Raw genomic sequence first — 21,024 nt, forward strand, 5'->3', positions numbered from 1 at the left:
TTACTACACAGGATAAACAAAAGAAACACTACTAGTAGATGAACAATTCAGTGCACTATAATAATAAGGTACCTTTATTACAGCTAAAGAAGAAATAGTATAGATTAGGAATAAATGTATATTACCATCCAATTTCTGATGGGGCATACATAAAAAATCTTCTGCTCTCAGTTTCTGGAAAAGTATCCCCAAAGATACTTCCAAGTTTGGGGAGCCCTGCACATTTCCAGGGAGTGTGGATGAGAGTTCTGCCCCCATGAAAATTTGTGTAGCTTTTATAGTTGTGAAGTGTCTCTCAGTTCATGGTTCCTCACTTATCTCTTTACATCTTGCTCTCAAGGTGAGGGGCGTTCATTGTCAGCTGGAGGGGTCTCACTGCTTTGGACCAAAGCTGACCCAGGCTGGGCAGATGCTTGGAGGGCAGTTGTCTCACCCATGTCACTAGCTGGTGGGCAGAGCAGATAAGCTTCCTGTGCTGGGGGGGATGTTCTGCCACAAGCGCCTAAGGGTAGAGAAGATGGTTATTTTGTGTCTTGAACAGTACTGGGTGTGTTGTCAAGCTTCTGTCCCACTAAGGACAGTGTGTTTGGAATTCGAAATGAAACAACCACAAGTGATGGAGAGGGGGGCGAGGGGGCTGCAGAAAGGGGATCTCATTTCTCTGAGCATTCGAACGTCACTGAAATGCAGTCCGTGCTTTGTGCACCTTCTGTTCCAGCGACGAGCAAATCCAGGGGGCCAACCTGGGCCGCAAGGACTTCTGGCGGAAGATGTTCAAGTCACAAAGTGCAGCCAGTGACACCAGCAGCCAGTCTGAGCAGGACACGTCCGAGTGCACCACCGCCCACTCCGGGACCACCACGGACCGGCGCTCCCGCTCGCGCTCCCGCCGCATCTCCCTGCGCAAGAAACTCAAACTGCCCATAGGTAAATGTATGTCTCACCCTGTTCTCTATTCATATTGCATGTGCGGAGAAACGCAGCTGACGCGGCTGCCTTGAGAAGTGCTGCAGCACAGCTCCTTGTTGTCCCTGTGTTCTCCCAGGAGGAGCTGTCATTTGCTGCTCTCTCCATTTTACAGACGTGGAACTGAGGCAAAGGGAAATGAAAGCGATTTGCCAGAGATACCAGGGGATATTTTTGTCAAAATTGATTATTGAAACATCCCCCTCCAAAGTAGTAGGCTAGTACTGTAATCTCACAGGCGCTGTTCCTGTCTGTAGAAGGGAAATATTCCAAATTAACATTTGTTAGAGAACACGTCAGTTACAATTCCCAGGACCTGGCCCTGCGTGGTAGTTAATACATGCTACGTGAAAATATTACCTTGTGCTTTTCTCCCATTTTCCCGCGCCTTTGAGTGGCCACTGTGGAGAAATATACTGAAATTGCTAAGAAATAGATTCTTCTGGAAAGAATTTTTTAGATTTGTGCTGAGTGGCTTACTGTGTCACAGGGAATTGGCTGAAGCGCTCCTCCCTCTCTGGCCTGGCTGATGGAGTGGAAGATCTCCTGGATATCAGCTCTGTTGACCGTCTCTCCTTCATCAGACAGAGCTCCAAGGTAAATGTGTCAGGCTGGATTACAGAGAGCTTGAAAGGCAGGGTCTGGCTGGTTTTAGCTGCACCTGGAAACAGTTTTGTTCAATATGGACTTTGCAGCTAACGAGACTATCGCAGAAGTCTCCGGAGTGGAGCCACGGGGATTTGACACTGGACTTTGGTAACTCGTGGTGAAGACCAGGTTGAACTTACACTGTACTGGTCAGTCTGCTCTGGCGCACTCAGAGGGAAGTGCAGGCTCTGTCAACACACCTAAGCTTTAATTTTTGGTCACACTTCTTCCTTCCTTCTCTGTCCTTTCACAGCCTCTCAAGAGAGATCAATCCTTTAAGCAGAAAGCTTAAAAGATGAAGCACTCCAGCGTATGTAACTGTGTGCAGATCCAGTTGTGTGGCTCTGGTGACCCCTGCAGCCCTGCTGTGGGTGTTTGTGTGTGAGCAGTGAGGCTGGGGCGCCGTGGCCCAGGCCTGATGAGCCCCTCTGTCCCTGCACAGGTGAAGTTCACCAGCGCAGTGAAGCTGTCGGAAGGAGGGGGCCCGGCAGGAGGCCTGGACAACGGGCGGGACGAAGAGGAGAATTTCTTCAAGCGTCTTGGTAAATGGCGCACCTGCCGAAGACACCCATCCAAGCTCCATCACACAGAAGAAAAAGATGGTTAGAAATCAGGGTTCTCGTCTCCTTTTTTTCCTTTCTTTTTTTATCATTCTTAAAATATGTTTCTTTCTGTATTTTACCCCTTTGCCTTTTTTCCTGCTTTCGCCATGGTTTTTGTCTCCATTGTAGCCTTCTCCAATTTTTTAGTCTTTGTAACTGTTTTCTTTCCCTTCCTTCTTTCTTTTATTTTGATTTAGAAAAAAAGCTCTGGTAAATTTTTTTTCTAAAAAAAAAATCAGACTATCCAAATAAATCATGCGATACAACATTTGGGCTTTTAAAATCAAACTAAATTTGGTCAATACACTTGAAAAATTAATGCTTGCTTCAAAGCACTTAATCAGTTCAAAATTAAGTGTGTAAATCTTCTGTTGTCCAATGCAACAATTCCATCAGTTTTTTTGTTTAGTTTTGTTTTTTCGATTTGTAACTGTTTGGCAGTTTTAGCAAATACCAGCACAGAAATGGAAAACCCTACACAAACCTTGTTGTAATTATCTCTTTTCTTCTGTGTTTGCATGTCTAGTCTCTGCATACCATTCGTTAGGGATGCTGTCCCTTTTTCTTAGCACACGACATAATGATAAAAACACTCCTTTTCTTTTCCAGAGAAATGTATTTAACTGTTGTGTATTTTCAAAGTCGGCAGCGTCTGAAAAGTGCCTTTATGAATAATGCAAGGTCATGGTATAATCTGTTTTAAAATATCATGCAGTCATTGACATGCTCATGTCAGCTCAAAGCACATCCTTCTTGCCAGGGGGACAACCTTGGATCGTGAAGCTCTGTCACTTTTTTTTTTAAGACAACAAAACCGGATTCCCAAAAACATGCAAAAATGAGTCAATTTTGGTTTTAGCATGATTTCTGTAGTTTTACAATATGCTGCATTTTCTGGCATTATGTTTGGTTTTCTTCTGACATTACACCTGACGTTGCATTGTGTGTCTTTTCCCTGTCCCAAGCCTGCAGTGCAATGAGTGTAAGGCATTTTTAAGGCAAGTGATACTTGCAGAATGTAAGCATTTCTTATCACTGTGAGCTGATCATGACCTGCCTGGTGAGTGGCGGTGTTTCTCAGCCCCTAGATGAGAAGCGTTGTTCCTCTGTGAGAGTGCATCAGTTCAGCACCTGGTTGTAGCCTGGTAGCATTCCCCAGCACTGGAAGGAGTTAGTTTCTTCATGCACTGCTTTGTGCTGCAGTAGGTATGAAGTACTTCCAGCACGTTTCCTCCCAGCTCTCACTGGTTAAAACTGGCCAAGGGGCAGTGAGAACTCTACAGACTTGCCACAGCTGTTTCTGAGGTGCTACCTGTGAGATCACCTTCATGTTTTGTTTTAGAAAATAATTTTTTTATCCTACTAATACAAGAGTGATATAAGTTTACAAGGCAACGTGTGACAGCTAAGGAAGTTGTATCACTGTATTTACAAGGACCTCTGATAGGCAATGAAAGCCACGTAGCTTTAGCAAAAACAGCTGTACCTGCCCTGTGTGTGTCTGTGCTCACCTGTGCACAGAGATATCAATGTGGGGGCAGTTTGTAAACCTGTAGGACAGTACACAGATCCTTCAAATTTCCCCTGCTCCTTTCTCTTTCATACAGATGATCAGTTTTTCTGTGCTTAAGGAGGAGAGAATAAAAGCCTTCTAGTGGTGGATGGGTGTACTGTTAAATCCCCCAAGATCTGATCGTAAAGCATTATATTGGAACTCCTCTCTGCCTTCTCATTTTTGTCATTCATGGTGTTATGCTGTTACTTTGCTCATCTTTTTTCCACGTGGTGTTTCCTCTAGTGTTTTTGGGTTTTTTAACAGTAGACCAAATTTAAGAGGAAATGGATCAAGGAGAAATAAATTAGATTAAAAATTATAAAATGTAGAGTAATTTGTGACATCAGTTATGAGCTGTAGTCTCCATTGTGATTTATCATGTAGACCACTGGAAATTCTGTGTTATATATGTATGTAAGCATACATATGTCTGTGTATCTGTATGTGTGCATATGTATACATATATATATATACACATATGTATTCACACATTCCTGTGTAAAAATACTTATTTCAATGGTGTTTTTAGCTATACTAGGAGCAAAGCACACAGACACATACACAGTTACAGAGCATCTACAGGAGACCCATAATGTCCCTTTGGGCACTGAGTGAGGACACGCCTTAGGCAAGTTTCTGTTCTTTATCTCATGCAGGCACAGACTTGACAGGGCCCTGAATAGGAAACATTTGTTTGTACTTGAAATGAGTTAGTGTTGTGACAGTCATAGCAGGAAGGCTCAGGTGAGATATATAAAAGAAAATAGAAGGACTTGGAAGGATGTTTGTGGCTCCTCGCATGTGTAAGTGTTCTGCTTGTTCCTTCTACTTTGTTTGATCCATTTCAATGGAATATTTTCCCAACATAGGAACATTTTGTTCAGGTACAGCTTCACTGGAGAGAAAAAAGGACAAGGAATTTGTAAAGAAGTCTCTTGAAACTTGATATAACTCTGTCTTCAAGGGAAGAGTGAAGACCTACATTGTCATTTTCTGTTCACTGTTGTGAATTTTTGTGTGGCGCATAAATGTATTCCAAGTAATTCTAAGGAGTGCACACCCAAAACACTGCGCAAAAGAACTTCAACTTTCAGCCATTCTTCTTTCCTGAAGTACTCAGAAAGTCTTGTAGAGCTGATGTTTTTACTCTTGTCTTTCAAATAATCTATGTTTAAAAGCAATTTTGAGTTCTCCACTCCATGTTCTCTTCTTCAGTGCGTTATCCTTCAGTGTTCTGTAAACTTTTGTACTTTCAGATGTAAACAGGTGGAGAATTATGGGCAAAGGCAAAAAGCCCAGAAACTGACTGTCCTTTTTTTGACCAAACACTTTGGCCTTGAAACAGCTTTCCTTATTTCTAATCTCTGTCTTTCTACCATTCTCTCAACTCTGGGTACCAACTGCAATAATGATCTTCTGCTCTAGAAGTGCTGATTTGGATTAGTTGATTTATGATGTGAACTCTTATACATAGAGTTTAAACTTGTCCTTGAGGTGGGATGCAGTCTTAATTTTTGAGTGGAACTCTTTTCCATCCCCAAGTGTACAAGACCCTTCAAGGGAGACGGGCTGGAATGATGCTATCTACGAGCTGAGGCCAGTCTCAATTTACTCTTCTGATAATTGCAGATATATGCCTTAAAAAAGGACAGTGCTTCATTTCCATACAGACTACACATTCACTACTGGTTATTCTGTCCTAGTAGGTGATAACTTACTAAACTGATCCATGAGAAACAAGGGTTATGCGTGCTGCACTTTAAAGTAAGATTGAGGACAATAGAGAAGTAAGGTAGGAGATTATTAAGGAAAGAGAGACTGTAAGCAAGATGATCTGTGTTAAAGAGGTGGGGAGGAAAGACAGCTGTGTTGTCCTTAGTTCACCTGTGTTGGAGTAGGTCCTGGGTTTTCTGGCCAGTTGTGTATCTATTTCATGGAAGTCATGAATATTGTAAAAATGAACCTGTTATCTTCAAGATAACACAAGGAGAGAAAGGGATTTACACTAAGACTGTGCTCATCAAGATTTTTGTTCCCCATTTTTTACTGGTGAGAGACTGTGTTCCCTTCTCTCTACCCCTCCCTGCATCCCCTCTGTACTCTCTACCTCCTCAGGTTGCCAAAGCTTTGATGATCACTTGGCCTCCAAGCACGAGGGAGGAAAATCCAAGAACGTTGTGAACCTGGGAGCAATCCGCCAAGGCATGAAGCGCTTCCAGTTCCTGCTGAACTGCTGTGAGCCGGGCACCATCCCCGACGCCTCCATCCTGGCAGCAGCTCTGGACCTTGTAAGTCATTGTTCTCTGTTCTTACCTGCTGGCAGCATGTGCACAGGTGGTGCTCCACCCTCATTCCCTAAATAATGCTCTTGGTGCCCCACAGAGGGAGTGTAAGGCATCACAGCAATGCCAGCTGCTGCTGCTGGTGGTGTTTAGGTGGAGCTTTAGCATCTGTGAGTGGACAAGTTTGCAGACAAAATGGATCCTCTTGTATTAGATGGCTCCCCATAGCTATGTTAATGCCAGTGCAAAGCTTGTGGTGTTGTCTTCCTACTTTGCTCACACTCTGTTTCTGCTCCTAGTGTCAATCTGCAGAATAAGGATTGAAGAATGGAAACTGCTTGGAGAGGTGCAGGAATTCCACTCAAGAGTTCTGACAGAGTTAAAATTGCATTAGGCAACTCTGAACTATTAGTTACCAGAGCCCGTCAGAGGGAAAAAATTATATCAGCGTATACGTGCTTTTAAATGTGGATATTGCTGATTTCCCAGTGCAAATCAAAGTGACAATTCAATCCCTCCATGCTGTTCTGTATCTCCTTCCTTCTTGTCCTTGCAGTTGTGTTTTTTAACGATCCTTCCCATTTCTAAAGCCTCCAGCCTGTGATTCGTGAGCCACTGGGGCTCTGTGACGTGTGTATGTGACAAGCAAGGAGTGTGACAAACACAACTAAGAAAAACCAACCAAATATTAGCAATTTCTCTGCATGCTGCTTTTCTGCTTCCTTCCATAAGTGTTTGGCCGTGTGCAAGCTGAAAAAAGATTAAAAGCCACTGCTCCCAGAGCCTTCACATGCTCTCTGTCCCTTCCCACGCCCACCTCTCACCTGTGACTGCTGTGCCATTTGTGCTCAGATTCAGTTCTTTTGCTCATGCTGGAGGTGTCAGGCTCACAGCTCTGCCTCCTGCTGGCTCTGTGCCCTGACCTTTGCTGCCCTGCCTGTCCCAGGGCTGTGGGGATGCCATGCTCTGTGCACCACTCTTGGCACCTTCACCTGCACCTTGCACGCTTGGTCTGCGATTCAGGCACGCCTGCATTCCTGCTGCTCTGGAGTTGCTGTTGCTGTCGGTTCCCATCCAGCTCTGCTGTTTGCAGTGCTCCTTCCTCATCCATCTTCAACAGACACGAGTTTCCTTCACTGTTTCCCAGGCTTCCTGCCAGAGACTGTTCTTCCTCTGGGTGGAAGCTGTGGGTGCAGTGGCTGGTAGAGTGGCCCCCCTGGTGGCCCTTCAAAGTCAGGGTGGCAGGGAGCTCAGAATGAGTGTGCAACACCCATCCTCAGTCTGCAGGGCTTCCAGGGCTTTGCAAATTCCACACTAACAGAGTTAGTGAGGTGTGAAGTGCATGGGCAGAGAAGAGCTCATTCCTGGCAGGTTTGTCACCAGGATCCTTCTGAAGATGCGCTGCTCTGTGTTCTGATAAATCAGATGATAAAACAGGGCTTGGCAATTATGTCCCCATTGCCTGTAAATGTCTTAGCTAATTTTTAAAATTCCTAGATGCCTGAGTATAGACTAGCTTACTCTGTGCCCATGCGTGAAGTCAGCGACCAGTCAGAGTGAACTGTTTGAATCCAAATTCCAGAGCAAACTAAAATGTAACCGTCTCTCGCTTCCACTGAATGATGCAGACATTTTTGGAATTAGAATTTCTAAGAGGTCTTCAGCTAAAGTGAAGGAAGCCTTGCTCCAACTACAGCCTTGGGAGACTCCAAGAACCTGCTCAGTTAGCATTTTGTCTACAAATTATTGGAGATACATGGAAGTTGGGCAGTTACATGCAGTGTATATTTTAAAATATGACAGCCTGCTGTCTCACTGTATTGGTTAATGGCCGTGGACAATTCCCACGTTATATGTCAGTAGAGTACATCCCAAAGGAAGCATTCTGGGTGTTTTAACAGCTCTTTTCAGGCTTTTGAAGTAATAGTTTAAATCAGGTCTGATGCAAATGAAAAGCTTCTTCAGTCATTTTTATCCAACCCAGTTACTAAGGCAGCCTTTAAAGAATGGAAGGCAAACAGTTCCAGTTCTTCCATAATTTTTCTGAGCGTGCTTTTTCATGCAGGTTTGCAAAATTCTATTCTTACAACAATTCTTGAAATTTTTGATCAGCCTGGATGTTTGCTACACCGATTTAAAGAATGAGAACAGTGAAACAAATGATGCATCCTTATGGAGCTAATCATTTTTTGTATATTAAAATGAGTGCCCTAGGTTTAGTGGCTATTCAGTTAACATATTTGCCTAGAAGCAGCATCCATACTTGAATAAACTTTTAAAACTACAACCAATGTATGGATGTACAAACATTCAGTGGTAATTGATACATTGCAGACAGCTTCATCTTTATGTCCCCAACTTAAATCCAGACTTTGCAGTAGTCAAATGGATTTACTTTGGGATGTTTCAGTCTATGCTTCAGTTCGTGTTGAGGGTTCCAATAAACTGCTGTCTGGGATTGTGTTACTGAGTTACCTGAAGTATCCTAATTAGGCTGCTGTAATTGAGCAGCTTTTCTTTGACCATGACACCTGTCATCATTGCCTTTCTCCAACTAGATATGTGAGCTCATTTGTTGTAACATGTTAATCTTTTATCCTTGTTGAAATGCAATCGTTGTACTGGTAGGGTTATGTCTGAGATGACCTGCTAAGTACTGGGACAGTAGAAGGAAAACCTAAACTGCAAGAATCCTTGTCAGAATCCTGACTCCGTGTCACCCTGGGTTAGGCAGACTCTGTCGTTCCCATGGCAGAAATATTTCTCTGTGGAAGTGCTTATGACTGGGAGGAAAGTCAGAGATTGCTACTGACAGGTCCCAGAGTAAAAGACTGGGAACAGAAACAAAGAACTGTGTCATGGACTGTGCTTGACCCTTTTGTAGATGCAGTCAGAGGTTTGAACGAATTGGAACAGGCAATTCTCCAGGACACTCGTTAATAATTTACTTGCAACCTGTCCTCATACACTTGCTAAGACAACTTTCATGTCAGAATTTTGCTTAGATGAAGCAGAGCTACCCAGTCAGTCCCATATCAGCTGAGAATATTCAGATTTACTTTGGCATCTGTTAAAAGTGTATTGTTGGTTTTGCCTGCCTTTCTTTTCTGTCTGGAAGAGACCAGAGCCAAAAATGAATTTTTGCTCAAAGTGCCATGTGAACTTTGAGAACAGACTGAAGGAAAATTACCACTGTTTGATTACTGTTGTAAAAGTCACTGTTCGTGAATACAAAGTGAGTATAAGTTCTCTGTAGTCATAAACCTGCAGAATCAGGTTTACATGAACAGTGATGTGATGCTGTGAAATTCCAAATTCATTCTGTATTTGGTTTCTTCCACCAAGAGAGCTTGCTTTTTAGAACAAATCAGGTTATCTGTTGAAAAAATTCCATGGGATGACTTGAATTGTTAACAAACCGGTGAATTCGTGTCAACTTGTGCAGTAAAAGAACAATTTTCGAGGTGCAAAACAACACAGTAGGTCTGATGTTAACACTGGACTTGTGAACAGTTGCATGGGCATGGACAGACTTGTGAGAGCATTGCTGCTGTGTCAGGTTTGACAGTGACCACGGTAACTTGTGTTCTTTTCAGCTACCCATCACCTGCCTGATTAATTTCTCTCCATTTGTGATGTGTTTCTCTGTTGTGTGAATCCATCTCTGTTCATTCTGTCACATCTTCATCTTTCTCTTGCTGCTGCTGCTTCAGGTTTCTCAGAGCCTCAGGTAAGCAATCACAGGGAGCTTGTGCCCTCTGATGTTCACAAAGTCCTCTGTGCAGGAGGCCTTTTCAATGATTTTTAAATAATGCAGAGATTTTTAATTAATCCTGCTCCTCCCCGTTGCCTCCCATCCTACATATCCTCCTTTAGTTGTGCTAGTTGTGTGCTTTCATAATGTTTACAACACGTTTCTTTACAGGATTCCAGTATGCTAAGAAATTTTGACTTTATTGCTAGTGAGCTAAACCAATAGCAGACTAAGGCTGGGGCTTTGTCTCTTCATGTGGCTCTGTGGTTAAGATTTTACTCAGTGAGAATAAAATCCTCAACTATTCTGTGTTCCATATTGCATGCTTGTAAAGTTTTTCCAGGTGCCAGATATTAGTTTTGTTTCTGGTTAGTGAGTGTCTGCATTCAGGTTCTTCCTTCTTCATCAGAACATTGTGGCAGCTTAAATCTTCCTGTTCAAGGGAATCATGGTTTTTTTCCCCAACCTTTTAAAAATGTGAGCAAAAGCTGCAAATGGATGTCGTGTCAATAATTTCTTACACTTTAGGAGCATTGGTCCAAAATTTCTTGATTTCAGTTTTTGATTAGGACACTCTTGGAGGCTCTATTTAATGATGTTTAACAGACCATCTTAGAGGGTCTCAGGGTCTCTTACAGACCACATTTGATGAGCCCTTCTTTATAAGTAGATGCTGATCAGCTTAAATTATTTCATTAAAGCTGTCAGCATCTGAGAGTGTGTAACACATGTTTGTGCTCTGTGAAATCCCTGTTAGTGAACCTTGTAAAGCCAGCAGGTAAACTGTAGGCACTGTTGTATTCTCAGTTTTATGAGCTGCTGATTGCAGGAGTTTTGGTTGTGAAAATTGCAGGAAGAAAGGGAACAATTAAATGGAAATGAAGAGAACCATTTGCATTTTTCGTCACTTTCCATGTCTGCAAGGATGTTATTTTGGCAAGGAAGAAAGCTACTCTGAAGTCTAAGCTGCCCTTTAGGAAACAAAATTACTGCATCCGTTTTTTGAACATTTCAGAAGGTTTCAGAATCATTCTTTGTTGGTCTAACAAGTGTCCTGCCGGGTAATTTAATACAAACTAAGATACACTCAGTGTAATTTCTCCCATTCAAGTGATTCTCCCAAGCCTGGGACAGGAGGATTTTCCTCTGGAAACTCGTCAGTCCTTTCTAAACTCGTCTGCCTGTTGTTATTTCAGTACTGAATTTCCTGACACTTGCTAAGGCAATTGAAATTTGGCCAGTGAAATTTTGTTGACTTATGCTTCAGTAATACATTTCTGTCCCCACAGATATTACTTCTAACAGCAAAATAGTGCTTTTCCTAGTTTTAACGAGCCTCCATTTGTGCTTTTATCCCCAAGATTCAGAAGTGACAAATGCTAGGATTTGTGTGCCCATGGTATGATTTGCTCCTGCAATGTTTGCGGCCTTAGTAGCAAAGGTGAAACTAAAACTTGTTTATTCAGTACCGGTGCCGGATGCACACTTCTGCTTTGGCATTCAGTGGTTTCTGAGGGAGATCATTACAGGGGGGTATAATGCTCTTTTACAGTTTATACTGTGTTTCTTTCTGCCCCTCCAGTGTTTGGACTGAGAGGCTGTTCAGTATTGTAGCTCGAGAGGTGAGACTTACACAGAGAGACTCTGGTGTCAGCTTTTTGTGGGGAGATTGCTCGTGCCGTGTGACTCCTGGGCAAGCTTGCCAAGCAGCTTTGAAAGCACAGAGCACTCTGACTTTCGGGGAGTTTCCCCAGTGCATTTTTACTTTTTAAGGTGGTTTTATTGCACCTGTTGCAGGAGGCGCCGGTGGTGGCGCGGGCGGCGCTGTTCCTGGAGTGCGCACGCTTCGTGCACCGCTGCAATCGCGGCAGCTGGCCCGAGTGGATGAAGGGCCACCACGTCAACATCACCAAGAAGGGGCTGTCCCGCGGCCGCTCCCCCATCGTGGGCAACAAGAGGAACCAGAAGCTGCAGTGGAATGCAGCTAAGCTCTTCTACCAGTGGGGAGATGTGAGTGCTTGTTCCTCCTCTAGCTGTGTTAAAAATTACGAGGAGATGCAAAGGATATTGGATCTGATGCCTTGGGAAGGCTGACCTGGAACAGAGACTGGGCAGAGCTAGAGAATAAAGCAGATATTTATTGAAGGGCCTTTAAGGATACACCTTGGGCAGGACAAGAGCCTGGCCAGGGCTACACCCAAGGTGCAACCAAAATGGTCACAAAATGGACAACTGGTCACGAGGTCTGACACTTTTTATAAGTTTTGGTCCTTTTGCATATTGGCGTTTAATTGTCCAAATACAGCTTCAGGCTGTGAGGTCCCATCCTTCTTGTTCCTTCCCTTCAGTCCACTGTTTTTTGTGCTTTTGGGCCTGAAAGTTGTCCTTGGTCTCCAGCAGGAAAAGGATTTGTTTTGTCTCCCTACTCTGTGGAGAGAGCTGAGTGACAATATGAGGCTCAGAACTGCACCCCTAGGCAGCACAGAGTCTGAAAAACACGAAAGCTAAAACTGAAGGCATCAGAGCCTACACAGAATTTCAGTTCTTCTAAGATGGGGACTCAGAAGCCTTCCCTCTGACTTGCACTTCCTAACCTGTCAGGATCACCCCTTCTCCTAAGGGAAGTGACTTTGCTAGGACATGTCCTCTCCAAGGATCTGTTTGGCCCATTCTTCTTTTTCCAGCACTTATCATATGTGAATAGCTAAGGAAAAGGGAAAATACGAGGTGTGATACTACTTTCTATTTTCCTTGCTTCCAAATATATTTAGCCTAGGGCTCCTTGAACTAGATGTGCTGCTGTGTATTTAGTAATGGGTTTCTCTTTGCCATACTTAATTCAGTTTCTCTTTGCACCCACACAGACTGTCAGCACTTAGTCTTTGGCAAGGAGTTCTACAGAGCTGCTATGAGTCATTTAGAGAACTGTCTCTTTTTGTTTGGCACTTGAATCCTTCATGTTTTATTTGACTGGGATCTCTTCCCATACAGGAACGAGGCAATTGCCTTATCTGACCCTGGGAATGCCTCTTTCAATTTCCTTGTACAGCCCCCAGGATATAACTTCTGAACATCTGAATGTATACAGATGTTTCTCAAAACTAAACAGTCGGAGAAGTTCCTATGAGCAGTTACAGATGTCTTTCTGGAAGTGAGCTTTGTGCTTCTCACCTCATCTAAAACCCAGTGATTTTTACAGATTTTTACAGAGCATCATGATTCCCATCCTCCCCCCCAAAAAAGAAGACAAAACATGCCTTCCCTCACAAAGGGAAGGTGATGATATGATGATACCACAGGATAAAATCTCACATACTTATCTGTGTTCTGCTCATGTGCATGCAGCAAAGAAAATGAAAGCAGTTCTTAAGAGCTCTGGAGTGTGCTAGCAGGAAAGCAATCTCCTTGCCAACACCCCCTCACCTGTGGTTTGCTGACAGCACCCTGAGGGCTGCTCACACGCTGATGGTGGTGCTGGCAAACAGCCACGATGAACAGTGGATGCCTTTGTGGAGAGTGTGAGATGGAAATCTGAGGGACTCTGCTCTTTGCACGGACCCTCCCTGCATCACCCTTGCCCCTTCCCAGCTCCTGTGAGCGTACTCTCAGCTCATTTTTGGAAATTGCACCAGGGAGTTTCTCCTTTAGAGACGGGAGCAAGCTTTCCCCTGGGCATTTAACTGTTCCGTGGAGGAAATAAGGACTGTTACCAGATTCCTAATTCACAGCATAGTTTCTTAAGCAGAAGACCTACGTTCTCAGTGGAAAGACTTAGCAAAAAATCTGGAATAAATATATCAAAGGAACAAAGAGAAGTGGAAGAAATGAATACTTCACAATGGCCTAACTGGGGTTTATTGTTTAACTAAATTTACTAAAATTTTTCATCCTGAAATGTGACACTTGGCAATTTTTTGTTGACAAAAAGGGGGAAACAAATTATACTTTTGATAGCAATTAGTCTTTCATCATCCCTTTCTCCTCTCTACTCAATGAAAATGAAGCCAGGGCGTTCCTTTTGGGCTGAAACTCACCTCCTGCTTCTCTTTCTCCATTTGCAGGCAATTGGTGTCCGCCTCAACGAGCTGTGCCATGCCGAGAGCGAGAGCCCTGCCAACCTGCTTGGCCTCATCTATGATGAGGAGACCAAGAGGCGCCTGAGGAAGGAGGATGAGGAGGAAGACTTTTTAGATGACAGTAAGGAGACTCCCTTTACTACAAGAAACCCCGCTTGTAAGAACCTCTGCTTTAGGAGCACTTCATATTTTTTCTCTTTTTCATTTTCTTGCCACCCAGCTGCACTTCCCAGTCCCTCACTTCCACCCCAGCTTCCTCCCCTGTTCTTTTTGTGCCTGGCTGTAAAACAGGACAGATGTGTAGCAGTACTGAAAGACTTGGATGGAAAAGGGAAACCAGGCAGTGAGCTGCAATTCCTGCACACAGAAACTGCAGTTGTAAGCAGGGTCAGAATTTCTTTCTTGAGCCTCACCTGAGTGTCAAAAGTGGTTCAGGCTCCATTCCTCACAGTTACTTCTGCCAAAATATTTGTGTGAGATCGGCTGCTTTTCTGCTTCTAAACATTAAGGGCCAACTCACCTGATGTGAATTGGCACAGCTCTGCTAAAGACTTTTAAATCTTGAGTTCAGTATATATTGCTTGATTTTCAGGCAGAAATTACAAAAAAAGCATTAAAAATCTCTGTAACACCAAGATGATGACACCACACACATTTGTGCCTGTGTGTACACACAAGGGTGGAAGAGCTGTGACAGATCACTGGTTCTGAAGGCCTGTGTGGGCATGCAAGTCACAGCAAACCCTGTGAGCCGAAAGAAGTTGTCAAAACACGTCCTGTTGGAGCAGTAGGTGCAGGTGGTTACAAACAGGACGTGCTCTTCAGACACCTTTTGTGTGTGTGTGCTGCAGTTTACTGGTGCTTGTCTGTGTGTGCTGCTGTTCCCCATCCTAAAAAGTACTTTTCAAATTGTTCAAGCCCTGAAGAATCCTTCATACTTTTAAGCTTTGAATTGTATCAGATGGGTTACGAAGGGTATAGTTATAAATCTGATTGTTTCAATACAAAACTTCAGGTATCGCCTGATACAAAACTAGAAATATTTTAATAATCCCTCTTCCCTTTCCCTCTTGGTTTTGAGTTAAGATTTTGAATGTAAGGTTTGATTAGGTAGTTTGATTTTTCCCCTTGATTATCTGTATATAGCCCATGGATTGCTTGCACAATTGAAGAAACCTGACTTCAAAGGAGGCTATCTTTTCCAGTTATCAGGGTAGTAATTAATAATAATAGGAAAAGTATCTCCTTAACAGCTAGTTATAACTCCATTATTTTGACATAGTTTTCTATATTTGAAAGTGGTTCTTTTCCACAACTGCAAAAGATTTGACTAAATGCAAAACTGAAAAGGAAAAGAATAAAAAATTCTTAACCTGAATGAGCCTTACATGGCACATGTATAAAATGTTGTAAACTTGTGGTTAGTTTACTATGTACTTCAACATAATATACTACAATATATGCTGTAGTCAATTCTCATGTTACTTCAATGTAATGCAGTCTAATATATAATACAATATAATTTAATACAATACTATACAACACAATACAATATATGATTAATATAATGTAATATGGTATAATCAATGTAATTTAAATGTTAGTGTTATTTCAGGTGCTGGTAAAATGGTTGTAAACGATTTGGTTTGTTATTTTAAAATAACAAAGTAAATACACGGTTTGTTATTTGACTGATTCTGTTTCTTTTAGAGTAGGAGAAGTGTTCCAGGACTGTGGGGTCTCCTGTTTCCCAGTGCAGCTTGCATCGTGCACCATGTGTGACAATGTCCATCACCTCTTGGCTCCAGAGCTTGCATTAACTCCTCGCTCACGACAGAAATCTTCTCTCCTAGGCACTGTGAATCCCACCAAGTGCTGTTGTCCTTTTGCACTGAAAATGGCAGCCTGTCAGCTCCTCCTGGAGATAACCACGTTCCTGAGAGAGACCTTCCCCTACATGCCCAGGCCGCGGCCCGAGCCCCTTCTGGTAAGTGGAGCGCACACACTGCAGGGGGCTGTGCCCAGCACAGGGCTCTGGGGAGAGGTGGGGGGAGGTAAAACACTCCAGGGGATGTCTGCAGGGAGAAAGGAGACACCGTGGTGAGTGGAAGGTGGCCAGGGTGCAGGGAATGGGTTGATGAGGAAGGTAAGGCCATGGGAGCACAGCATGTGCTGCTGGAAGGGAAAGGAGGTTTCCAAAGAAACAAGAGGGATTGGGAAACCCAGGGTGGGAGACTGGGAAATGAGGGAGGCAGACTGCAGTGACAGGCTCAGAGGGTCACCAGCTGATCAGCAGGGCCACTGGTCAGGGGTCACAACAGGGCAGTTAGGGGAAGGAACAGAATGGTTTGCAGAGAACTTGCCAGACTTTTAAATCTGCAGATGGGTTTGGGTTAGACACAGAGAATTGCAGGGAGAATGGGAAGAAAGGAAAGAAATAGGGACAGAGAAGCAAAGAAAGAAAAATAACCCATGAGACTCAGAGAGGCACAGGCAAATCCTGGCATAAACAGTTCAGGTAAACAACTGTTAGGTGACAACTCATGCTGTGAATAGCAGAACACATGAAAACTGATTGCCAGTGATTCATTCTCATGTGGATTTTCTCATGTCTAATACTGTGATTTAACATTACCTTTAGCCTGTTGTTCCAAAAAATACACATGCACACAGTCATCTGCTGATGAGTTGACAGTGACCCTCAGCTTCAGAGGTGGGGTAGCATGGAATGAGATGAGAATTGAATGGCTGACGTGGTTTCAGCTCTTAAGCCAAATTTCTTCAAGAAATCAGGATAAAAATTATAAATTAAAAACGAGAAGTTGAATTTCCGTGAAGGAATTAGCCCCACTGTCCTAGTTTTTGTTAGTGACGGATCAAATTTTAGTCATGGCAGTTATGCTTGACAAGCTGATTTATCTAGATGGTATTGTAATTAGGTTCTGAAAATTATTCCAAAGGTTGTAGATGACCTCTGATGAAATGGCTCAGCCCTAAGGTATGCAAGAAGGACAATTTTAAAAAGCAACTAATTCAGCAAAATCCCCCTTAAATACATTGATGATATTACAGCATAATAAATAACTGCACAAGCAGGATAATACCATGGTTTGGAATTCATTAAGTATTTGGGCTTAGAACTAAGAATATGTTGGATAATGAAGGTCAACAGAAATTCGTGCTTTTATGTGAGCTAGAAGTGCAACTGGTTAATTGTCTCCCCTATGCAAGTCTAGAAATCAAAGAGGAGGAACTATTCTGTGAGCTATAGGTGAAAGAGACCTTGAGGGAACATTATATAAGAGTGTGTAAGATAAAATGGCCATAGAGTGCAGATTCTAGCTTTGTACAGAGGGGAAAAAAGAGTCAGCAATAATCCAGATGAAAATATGAAGTCTGTATTTTTGGAGCGATGCTTCCTTTCCAAGAAAACGGGTCCATAATGTTTTGATCCATAGAGCTGGAATTTCAGTAGAGCAAGTCTCACTTCCACCAGTGTTTGTAGGCATAGCTGTTCCTTAGATAGGAGCACAGCCTTGGGAGCCTTGAGGAGCTGAAACAATCACAGCTGAACTAGTTTTGGTGTGTAACTACCCAGAGAGCATGAGGACTTGCCGAGGCTGTGCGCTGAGGGAGGCCAAGGGTCCTGACCAAAGTTTCACCCAAAGCCTTTTACTGATCCAAGCTGGAGACATTCCAAACCCACCTGGGTGTACTCTTGTGTCACCCGTTCTGAGTGGCCCTGACTTGGCAGGGGGATTGGACAGGAGGATCTCCAGTGGTCCTTTCCAATCCTAATCATTCTGTGATTGATGTTTTCCCCCCCTGAGCCTGCAGCCAGAGTGTAAATGCACCGGGGAATGTTAACCAGCAATGTGTGTTAGCACCTGGTGCTTGGCCTGCTGCAAGGCCAAAGAGCAGTTGCCTGTGGGTGGTTAAAGTAAAGCCCATCTGCAGCAGTTCCTCCTGAAGCTTCTCTGGCTGCAGTGGGAGCTGCAGTTGCAGTGCTGGCACATCTGTGTGGTCTGCATTCTGCTGCAGGATCTGGAGAGCTGCAGGCTGCGCCTGGATCCTGAGATGGACCGACACAGGTATGAGAGAAAGATCAGCTTTGCTGGGGTTCTGGATGAAAACGAAGATTCAAAGGATTCCCTGCACAGCAGCAGCCACACCCTCAAATCTGAGGCTGGCTTCGAGGAGAAAAAAGGTTTGTCAGAACAATAAGGCTTTTGTATTCCCAGGGCTTGTGAAGTGGTGGTTGATTTTGTGTTTTCATTTGCATAGGCTGTGTTAAAAAGCAGGCAGCCATGGAGTCACGTGGCTTTAAATCATTTCCCAGACGCTTCTGGCCTTCGGGGTTCAGTATAATGAATGTGAGAAGCAAAGATGTTAAATTTTATAAAACAGTGCTATGACTGAAATCAAAGCTTTGCACAATCGCTAAAAAGGAGCAACCCTTGTTTGAAACTGTCTCTTAGTGGCATGCTGAGAGAAGCATCACTGTTTGATTCACTGTAAAAACAAAGATCAAAAGTGGTGTTTGGGTTTTTTTTGAGCACAGTTTTCCATTTTGGGGAAATCACAGGTAGAAGGGAAGATTGGTGTTTTTCTGCGAAAAATCTGTGCCAGTGTTGAAGTCATGGCATCACAACAAATTAGCGTGATTGGTGTCTCAAATTCTTTGCTACCACATGAAAAATACACTGTGTGGCTTTTGATGGCTAAGCAGATTGGTGTTCCCAACATACTCTCTACTGTAGAAGCAAACTTCAAGCTCGCTGTGTTTGCTGAGAACAGCAGATCGTTTCATTTCTGAGCCATCTCATGCAAGACTCACATTCTAGCTGATGGTACAAGTGTTGCAATACAATATAGTCATGGTGTGTATTTGCAATTAGAGACTAAACTGCCAGATACCTCTAGATGACCCTCTAACTAAAGTTTCCTATAACTGTTTACATTCTGTCTCAGAGCAGTAATTTACAGGTGCAGGAATTTGAATTATAGCTTTGATGATTGCTTGAAAGGGATAAATGTTTAATGATTGTTGCACAGCAGTAAGGTCAGAACTGTAGTGTCTGTTAATGATTTGGAAGAGCTTTTATTGAGTTCTACGGGCTTTGGGTAAAGTTTGTGTTGTCTTTGGCTGTGACTTTGCCACAATTACTGGAGGAAATGTTAGGAATTCTTCTAAGACTTGTGTGGCATAAAACTTAATCCAAAATTTTGTGTCTAGTGGGCCAGTTACTTCTGTGCAGACAGCTGGGTACCCACCTAAGAAAGGTGAGCTGGATAAATTGATGCTCAGCCTCATTTTGTCTCCTCTTGGTATACTGGCAGTCCAGAAAAACACACAGCCTTATGGTCTGTCTGATAGTCCAAGGTATTTGGGATAAGATGTCTCTACCTATTTAGGTGAGAAGGAGTTTGGGTTGGGTTTGGGGTTTTTTTTGAGGATAGTTACAATTGCTTGGAACTGTTTTTAAGCTTTTTAGGGAACAGCCCTGCCCACTGGGACTTTACCTGAGTGGGAGAACACCTTCAAGCAGGCAGTCCTGCTGGAAAATGCTGGTGGAAAGTCTCTGACTATCCATCCTCTTTTTCTTAGAGACAGTGTTGACTTAGCTGTTCCTTTGCATGTTACTGTGCTGCAGGTGTGATGTATTTTTGCAAAGGTAGCATCGACTCTCTGCATCCTTTTCTCCATTGAACTATACTTTCCTGCAGTTTTATTTGAGTTTTCTTTCCATTATCTCTTTTCCCTAAGCTGTCATGTAGTTTTCCTTGACTAAAGCTGCCTCTTTACTGCATTCTAAAATGGGGGAAGTGACTACGATAGGAAGGTTGAATCCTGATATACCGTAGCAAAAATGTAATTCCAGTACTTTAGAAGCTTAATAAATGCAAGGTAATGCTATATATTAAAATTACAATAATTATGTTCTTTTCTTTGGCCACAGCATATTCTTCTGGGAATCCACCTGGGCCAAACACTGCAGATGCAGAGGCATCTTTCATAATCTGCACTTTGCTATACAAGAAAATGTTGTTGTGTGAATGTAACTGAACTTTGCTTGCCTGCAGTGAGAGGTTTCTTTATCTCAAACTCTTTTTTGAGTACTAATCTGTTTCCCTTCATGTTTCTGGCGTGTTAAAAGCTTTGCTCTCATTGCTCCCCCCAGGCATGGCTTAGCAGCTATCCAAAAGCCACGGGTTTACTGTATAGAACCTGCTCCAGGTAGGTCTGAAATAGAGGCACTGCAGCTAGGTAGATGCAGGCTCTCAGATGATCACACGGACTCTGGGGGTGCCAAAATGGGATTCTGCAGACTGCATGAAATGCAGCTACAGGTGCCTGAGCAGTTTGGGATTGGTGGAGCTGACCTGGACGTTATTGGAACAGTAGCAATTGCTAAGGAACTTGGCATGGTGACTTGGAGGGAGATCATTTGGAACTCAGCAGTGTTTGCCAGCTGATTTGTGAGGACTGAGGGTAGCTCTCAAAATGTCTTAGCTGTCTTTGACCAGGGTGCTAGCCACTGGAAATGGGGGTGGGAATTCTGTTCTGGAGGAACTGGGGGCAATCTCAGGAGTAAAGGTGTGTTTGCTTTATCCCGAAGCCAAAATACAATTCTATTCAAATATTTTGCTTACCCATGGTATTATTCAAAAAGCTCTGTGCTGTTCATTCCCAAGCACACCCCAAAAGGTAATTGACCCCACGTGGCCTTGCCTGTTAGATCTGCAGTAAAATGACTGAGTGTTGCAACATTTGGACAGACATACTGCCATGTACCGCCTTTGAACTAAGAGGAGAATGAAAGTGCAAACAGCTGGTGCTTTAAACATCGACCCATTCCATGTCTGTGCTCATCAAAAATGCAGAGTGTCAGTGGATGTTGTTAATGCCTGAAAGCTGCTGATTTGTCTGAAGGAGGAGATCTACGTGCTTCTGTTTCCTCTAAAGCATTCTAATGATGAAGAGTAACATGCAGAGACACAGATTTGTGCAAATCTTTCTTCAGAGAAGCCCTGTGAGCTAGCCCCGTGTAGCAGACCCCTCCTGCAGTCACACATGCTGTATGAAGAGATAATTGATCCTGCTGCAGGGCTCAGTGAGGTTTATGGAACCCAGGCCCAT

General features: G+C 43.3%; 1 protein-coding gene across 3 annotated transcripts in view; it reads left to right on the top strand.

Annotated features, from left to right (window-relative positions):
- UNC80 (unc-80 homolog, NALCN channel complex subunit) overlaps positions 1-21,024 on the top strand; it is a 119,469-nt gene that overhangs the window by 37,505 nt on the left and 60,940 nt on the right. For 2 of the 3 annotated variants that reach the window (XM_063400155.1, XM_063400156.1), the window contains exons 19-26: positions 719-933; positions 1,457-1,563; positions 2,057-2,156; positions 5,887-6,059; positions 11,605-11,817; positions 13,869-14,004; positions 15,737-15,870; positions 17,925-18,090. In XM_063400155.1, the coding sequence (XP_063256225.1) occupies positions 719-933; positions 1,457-1,563; positions 2,057-2,156; positions 5,887-6,059; positions 11,605-11,817; positions 13,869-14,004; positions 15,737-15,870; positions 17,925-18,090 (1,244 nt within the window). The remainder of the gene's footprint in view (positions 1-718; positions 934-1,456; positions 1,564-2,056; positions 2,157-5,886; positions 6,060-11,604; positions 11,818-13,868; positions 14,005-15,736; positions 15,871-17,924; positions 18,091-21,024) is intronic. The other variant, XM_063400154.1, reaches the window with a different exon arrangement.

This window comes from Prinia subflava, chromosome 6, assembly GCF_021018805.1.
Source record: "Prinia subflava isolate CZ2003 ecotype Zambia chromosome 6, Cam_Psub_1.2, whole genome shotgun sequence".
Lineage (NCBI taxonomy): Eukaryota > Metazoa > Chordata > Aves > Passeriformes > Cisticolidae > Prinia > Prinia subflava.